The sequence below is a fragment of the Mytilus trossulus genome, chromosome 4, assembly GCF_036588685.1.
Source record: "Mytilus trossulus isolate FHL-02 chromosome 4, PNRI_Mtr1.1.1.hap1, whole genome shotgun sequence".
In the NCBI taxonomy this organism is placed as follows: Eukaryota; Metazoa; Mollusca; class Bivalvia; order Mytilida; family Mytilidae; genus Mytilus; species Mytilus trossulus.
The window spans coordinates 42,291,789-42,299,434 of NC_086376.1; the positions used below are offsets into that span (position 1 = coordinate 42,291,789).

General features: G+C 35.5%; 1 protein-coding gene across 2 annotated transcripts; it reads right to left on the bottom strand.

The window, feature by feature from the left end:
- Positions 1–492: 492 nt before the first annotated feature.
- Positions 493–6,849, bottom strand: LOC134715308 (uncharacterized). 2 transcript variants are annotated; one of them, XM_063577420.1, is made up of 3 exons: positions 6,449–6,849; positions 5,252–5,852; positions 493–1,859 (listed from the first exon to the last, which is right to left on the bottom strand). In XM_063577420.1, exons 2-3 carry the CDS (start codon positions 5,577–5,579, stop codon positions 1,240–1,242), a joined length of 948 nt encoding a protein of 315 aa, XP_063433490.1. In that variant the 5' UTR covers positions 5,580–5,852; positions 6,449–6,849; the 3' UTR covers positions 493–1,239. The 2 variants fall into 2 exon arrangements, with proteins under 2 accessions (XP_063433490.1, XP_063433491.1); XM_063577421.1 differs by lacking the exon at positions 493–1,859 and having other exon boundaries at positions 4,764–5,852.
- Positions 6,850–7,646: the final 797 nt, after the last annotated feature.

Here is a 7,646-nt window from a genome sequence, read left to right on the forward strand (position 1 = left end):
AGATGGCTTGTAAAACTAAGATTTATTGGCAGTATTGACCACAGCTTTTTATTATTAACACAAATTTAAATATGTACACATATAGATTCAACGATATAAATTGTTCAACTAGATAGATTCATAGATGTATAGATTCATAGATGTATAGATCATTTTTTGGTTACCTCTGGCAACCTACAGATACTAGATAGATATATATATATATATAGATAGATGTATGATCCTGGGATACAGCGATCAACTAACTTAGCTGTTGGATCCTGGGATACAGCGATCCACAAAATGTACTTTTAATGTCACTAAAATATAGACAACTATAACTGTAGTTTATCACACGCAGCGAAGTTGCCAAACACATTTTTCACTTTTTAACGATCAAATGTTTCTATACAACCAACATCTAACTGACTACTGCAATTTTTGACATCACATGGCAAAATCATCAATGGAGGAGAATTTTTCATACTGGAACTCTAACTACTCGTATATACATGTACCTGCAAATAAAAAGAACAAAAGAGCAGTACCCAAACAAAACTACATGGTTTAACTATATATGGTTGAGGGAGGGTGGGTATTTTCAAAATACTTCTCTCTGTATTGTAATTACACGTTTGTTCACTTGCAGCTCAAAGTTGAAAAGAACGCTAACGTCAAATTGACGTCACCACTATACAGCTTATCGACTTTATATGCATTTATAAAGGAAAGCACTGCAACGGACGATATTAAAACTTTCCACTAGAATAACCGAATTTATGTATATTACATAAATTCTATTATTCGAGATGGCTTGTAAAACTAAGATTTATTGGCAGTATTGACCACAGCTTTTTATTATTAACACAAATTTAAATATGTACACATATAGATTCAACGATATAAATTGTTCAACTAGATAGATTCATAGATGTATAGATTCATAGATGTATAGATCATTTTTTGGTTACCTCTGGCAACCTACAGATACTAGATAGATATATATATATAGATAGATGTATGATCCTGGGATACAGCGATCAACTAACTTAGCTGTTGGATCCGGGGATACAGCGATCCACAAAATGTACTTTTAATGTCACTAAAATATAGACAACTGTAACTGTAGTTTATCACACGCAGCGAAGTTGCCAAATTGATTAGGTACGGTATAGTCAAACTCAACCGTACCGGATCAACCGCCACTAAAGTGGGGATGAAGCTGCGATAGGACTGTGGCCAATACTGTTTTAAAATCATCTAAGATATACACATACTAGTACCAAATGTATCTGGATATGTATAAGAACCAGAACAAATAAACATTTCAAGCGCACCTTGCAAATTATTTAGAAATATATCATTTCCTAGATCAGTCAAATGAACACCATCTTCCTTTAAAAAAGTACTATTAGGAAGAATATCTGGATACTTTATATAATGTCCCCCATTCTTTAACACGAATGAAGCAATGGCACTATTTATTCTTATTCTGAATGCCATCATGCTATCCTGACTTTTTGAATGACGCCAATTTGTTCTGGGTAAAATCTGAGACCATACAATCGAACTATTCGGTAGATAACTTTGTACCTTCTCCAAGGTGGCCTTGATTTCATTCCTTAAAAATCCTAATTTTGTCTTCCCCAAATCATTTCCAGCAATATGAAGGACAAGATATTTCGGCGCTTTTTCATATTTCATCAGTCTTTTTATTGTCGATTCCAAATCTTTTAAACCCATGCCACCATACCCTTGCCACCAAATTTTGACTCCTATTCTATGGAGACCTAAATTTACACCACCTGTTCTACTTCTTGCGTATACAAATGCATTTCTTATCAAAGATGAGCCTACTATCCATACTGACACTTCTTGGCCTACAATTTAATACATGTATGTATTGACATGAAATATACTAAATTGACCATCAAATTCAACGAAATTTATTCAAAATTGTGGTATTCGTATATAACTTTTGAAAGTATCAGAACTCCAACGACCCATTACTTTAATTTGCTCGTCAGAAAAACCAAGCATAGTTGCTGAAGTTGCACTACCGATTCTAAATGAGTGCGTCCCATACTTTGATTGATCAAAACCAATATACCCCAGGGCTTGTTTTAGAATTCCTGAAAACTGATATCGAGTCATTGGAGAGCCATTAAAGTGGCAATATAATTGACCACTAATTCGAGGTCGAATCTTTAAATATTCTTGCAGTAATTTTACCGGACAAATTCCAACATCTGATTGTCGGGCCACAAAAATTGAAGTCCCTCGACCTAGCTGGTCTGTTTTTGAAGACGCCAAGTATATTTTAATGGCATGATTAGACCCTTCCCTGCCACATGCAGTTGTCATTACACCAACTCGCAGAAATGCAAAAAATCCCATTGAAAAAGCACTAGAAAATAAGACAGCTTCATATCTGGAGCTACAAAATGCGGGCAAAATTTTTATAATATTTTTTAACAGATCTATAGTAATAGGTAATCTACTGTCAGGTCTCTTTAACTTTGACCTTGCCATTCCATCAATCATTTTCCTTACAACAAATAATTGAGACATATCTTCGTAATTATTAATCTTATTATAAAAACTGATGGCTGAAATATAACATTTCACCGTAGATGGAGCCATGTCCAAGCAAGACATGTATGCAATGAACTGAGTAATGTGGTTCAATGGTATTGGAAAACTATGATCTAAATCAAAACTATCCCTAAATTTAGCCAAAGCATTTAAAGCTCGTTGATAAGCTTGAATTGTATTAGGAGCAAGCGAACAATTAATTAATCTGTTTGTTTCAAACTCAATATCAAATCTCTGAACTCTTCTGGGTTGTTTTCTGGAACCGACTCGGCCCCGGGTGCTAGTTCCCGGAATCTCTTCAACTGAAAACGAGAAATCGAGTCTGCAATTTCATTTTTACAACCATCAATATGTTGTGCTTTAAACTGAATATTGTGCTGCATTGTAAAAAGAACAAGGGGGCGAATAAATGCCATCACACGCTTCGACTTGGCAGTTCTTTTATTGATAATGCTAACTAATGCCATATTGTCAATTCGAAATAAAATCTTTCGATTTTGGAAATTTGATGCCCATATAAACATAGCTAAAACAATTGGAACTAACTCTAAAAAAGTAATGTCCCTCATGATTGGCATATTTGACCATGCTTCCGGCCATTTATATTGTGCCCATTTACCATCAAAATATGCACCACAACCTAAATCAGAGTTACCACAGCTGTCAGTGTACAAATGCAACGTTTCATTTGTTATCCAAGTGTTTTCTGATAGGTAACAATCTCCGTTAAAATGTTCCAGAAAAATCAGCCAAATTTTTGCATCTTCTCTGAGATCATTATTTATTCTAATTGAATAAAAAGGCTTTTTATTTTTTATAGACCCTATGACATCATGAAACCTGCGAAGGAAAGCCCTAGACGAAGTTATCGCCCTTGAACAGAAAGCCATCAAACCCACTACTGATTCTAAGTCCTTGTGTGTAATCTTTTTATTCAACAAAATCGGTTCAAGTAACGACTTTAGCTTTAACAATTTGTCTTGTGGTATTCTGACAACCATTTCAACAGTGTCAATGACCAATCCTAAAAATTTCAAAGATGTTACAGGTCCAACTGATTTTTCCGAAGCAATCGGGACACCTAGTTCCTCACAAATATCTGAAAAAAAGTCTAGCATCATTTGACATACAGGTGTATCCTCAGGGCCTCCAAATAAAAAATCATCCAAATAATGCACAAGTGATTTCACTCCACTCCGTTCAACTACTAACCAGTGTAAAAAGGTCGAAAACTTATTGAATAAATTACATGAAATTGAACATCCCATAGCCATACTTTTATTTACAAAGAACTTTTCATCAAAATAAATCCCTAACAATTCAAAATCTGATGGGTGCACTGGCAGCAAACGAAAAGCGGACTTTATGTCCCGTACCCCAATCAATGCCGACTTTCCGAGTGAGCTGACCATTTGTATAACTTCATCAAAAGATGCATATTGAACGGAACATTCATCGCGATCAATAAAATCGTTGACCCCGGAACCTTCCGGATATGATAAATGAGATATTAACCTCCAACCTTTCTCTTTTGGTACTAGACCGATAGGAGAAGTCCTAAGAGTAGAAATCGGCTTTTCTAAAAAAGGACCAGCCATCCTACCCGCTTTTACCTCCTGATCTAACTTATCCAACGTTTCAACTTTATGGCAATTTGCCGACTGTAAATTTTTGGAAATAAAAGAAATTCTCGGACCAGAATATTTCAAACGAAAACCACATAAAAATCCTTCATATAATTCTTTTGCTACACCTGCATGCGGATATGCCCTCAGCATATTTTTCAAAACACCAATCTTAATAGGGGTTCTACCAAGTCGCCATAGTTCTGATATTTGGTCTAGATCTTGCTTGTGTGAACTGTGTGGCATTTCTTGGGGAAAATCTGACTCTTGACTCGGCGCTCCTTGGGCGAAATTGAAACTGGGGCCCTGCTCTATACTGAGCCCCGGGTGCCCGAAACTGAAACTGAGAGCCTGTGTTATATTGTGTATTACCAACATGTGGTCTCACATTTCCAAGTTGTCTTTGACAGTTTATAATTGGATGTGAACCATTACACCTTAAACACAAATGGCTATAAAAGCAAGGTGTTTTCCAACAGCTTCCCTCATAGTTATAACTATAGCATTTGTTCCCATGACCACTACTGTCTTGATTATTACTATTAGATACATTTAAGGACACATTTGAGATAGTATTCACTGGTTGCATATATATAACAACCAAAGCTCATTGTCTATATTACTCCATAAACTGGATGGTTCATGAGCTTTTCTTAGTCTATATTGCTCATCGTAATTTTTCCAACCCATACCTTGGTTTCTTTGAGCCCCAAGGCGTATTGTGTGCATGTATTTTAACAATTCCTTAAATCGGTTTACGTGCACAGCACAATAAATATAAATAAAAATGATGAAAGCATCTGTCCACTTTTCAATATTTGTAATTTTTGATTGTTGAGAAATGGGTTGTAAAATGAATTCCCCTTGAGCCCATGTCAACTTTTGTTTGTCAGAACTCGTGTTGACTGAATTATTTAATAGACAAGCTAAATCTATGAATTCCCCTTTCAATATTTTTTCTTTAATTGACTGTGTTACATTTATGCCTAGGTTCTCATGAACACTTTCAATTCTATTGGGAATTTGTACATAATCATTATTGGTCACATTACCTGTTTGTGACACAAACTGTGTGTTATCAACAGTTGGCTGGGGGTCTATTGCTGGTCTTGGTTGCCATGATAACATGTCCGGAATGTGGACGGAGTTGTCCTGATTGCTGGAAAATGTTGGCATCAACATTCTTGTCGTTGATAATGTTGCAGTTGTTGGTATGGCAGCGCCGTCATGTCCAGAAGTAGTATAGATAGCCTCAGGCCTTGTAACCGTCATAGATGATTGTACTGACGCCCGTGACGAAACTCCCTTCGACACCACCGGGGTCCTTCTTACTCCAGCTCTCGCTGATGCTGTACGCTTCCTGGTACCTCTTCTCAACATACTGAAACTCACAATTATATTTATTTATTCATTTATTTTAATTAATTTTATTTATTAACTTATTTCAAATTTATTCGTTTTGTTTGTGTGTGTAACCAAAAGTCTTTAATCAATGACAATATATCTTAAAGCTGTAGCCGTTCAAACGATGTATTATCGTTTTTGTTGAATTGATAGTATGTCGTGTTCTACGAAATAATTACTTCCGCAGCAGAATCACTGGGTGAATTATTCACCAAATATAAAGTCACCACAAAAATATCATTTCTTTAACTTAAGGTGGTATGGGAGTCTAAAATAAAAATGATGGAATTTGTTCATACTTTGCCAAAATGTAGTATCTATTGATAAATGTTAAAAAATATTATAAAAATGATAGGTCACCGTGCATATTTTCAAGCTACGGGTCGTGACAAAATGACACATTTTGTATGGATTATACAGGAAAAAACACCATTTTGTGAATAGAAACTAAACGAAATGATAGAATTGTAAAATAAATTAGGAAAATATAGCTTTCAAACAATGCTTTGATAATATCAAAAGAAAAGATAGGGTCACCGTACGTTTTTTCCGGCTAAAATACAAAGTAGGAAAATTCCATGAACAATCTAACAGAAAATGCACTGTTTTAGAGTTACCTCCCCTTAAAATGACAATTTCAAAATATTTAAAAACAACCAAAAATAATCTACACTTGTACATATATTTATTTTTATAAGTTATATTCTTATAAATTGGATCTTTATAATGTAAAAACACATGAAATATCTGCATTCTTGCATCAAATTTTGCTAATTTGATAGAAAATATGGACCTTAGATTCTCTGTTTTTTACAATCCAAGATGGCGAAAGACACCCATACCACCTTAAGTCGTATTGTGATTAAATATTTTTTCTTTTATTTCATATTCGGCACCACGTGGCGGCCACGCCGTTTCGAAATTCAACAATTTCTAACTATTTTACAATTTTTTAATTAAAACAATTTTTTGTATTATCCATTATATCTCTTTGCCTATTATACATATATAAAATACCAACTTTAATATCCACTATAGTAATTCAACTTGATATTTTCAAAATACTTCTCTCTGTATTGTAATTACACGTTTGTTCACTTGCAGCTCAAAGTTGAAAAGAACGCTAACGTCAAATTGACGTCACCACTATACAGCTTATCGACTATATATGCATTTATAAAGGAAAGCACTGCAACGGACGATATTAAAACTTTCCACTAGAATAACCGAATTTATGTATATTACATAAATTCTAATAACATGAAACATCTTCTGACCTGTTGTCCTGCTGACCTGTCGACCTGCTGACCTGTCGACCTGCTGACTTGTCGACTTGCTGACCTGTCGACCTGCTGACCTATCGACCTGCTGACCTGTTGACCTGCTGACCTGTCGACCTGCTGACCTGTAAACTTGCTGACTATTTAATTGAGTATCCAACCTCATGCTAGTCCCTATCCACATTGACATATTAACAGCTGTTATGTTAACCCCCAAAAACACCGACCCACAAGAACATATTTAATGTTTCAGCGAATGAATATTTCGGTTATTGCCGGAACTAGGCCTTCAGATTGTTGCGCGCCTAAACATATTTAAAGTATTGGCGTATGGATATTTCGAATATTGCCGGAACTACTTAAACGTATTCTATACTTGGGCCACGGGGGGGTCTCTTCCTATATAAAGGTATATACATATGTGCCGCTGGAATGGGTCCCTTTTTTGATCCGTCAAATATATCAATGGGGTGCAATTTTACCGAGGAAATATATCAATAGGTAGTAATTGACCGATTGTGATATATCAATGGGTCATAAATATATGAATGGGTTATGATTTCGCTGTGAAATATATGTATATATATAGGTAGGGATTTCACAATTATTCAATATATGAATGGGGGGTGTTTTTTAAATCCCAGCTGCACACCTGTACTTAAAATCCCATGTTGAGACCCCACCCCCCCCCCCCCCCCGTGACTTGGGCCCATTTTTTTAGAAATGCTAGGAAAGGGGATCGCTTCAGTTCCTGTATTCCGAA

Bases quoted from the DNA above. Each gene is read 5' to 3' on its own strand.
- LOC134715308 (XM_063577420.1), bottom strand. From the start codon at position 5,579: ATGTTGAGAAGAGGTACCAGGAAGCGTACAGCATCAGCGAGAGCTGGA. The intron at 1,860-5,251 runs GTAATGTGACCA...ATTAAATTGTAG, and splicing joins ACAGTTTGTGTCACAAACAG to GCCAAGAAGTGTCAGTATGG.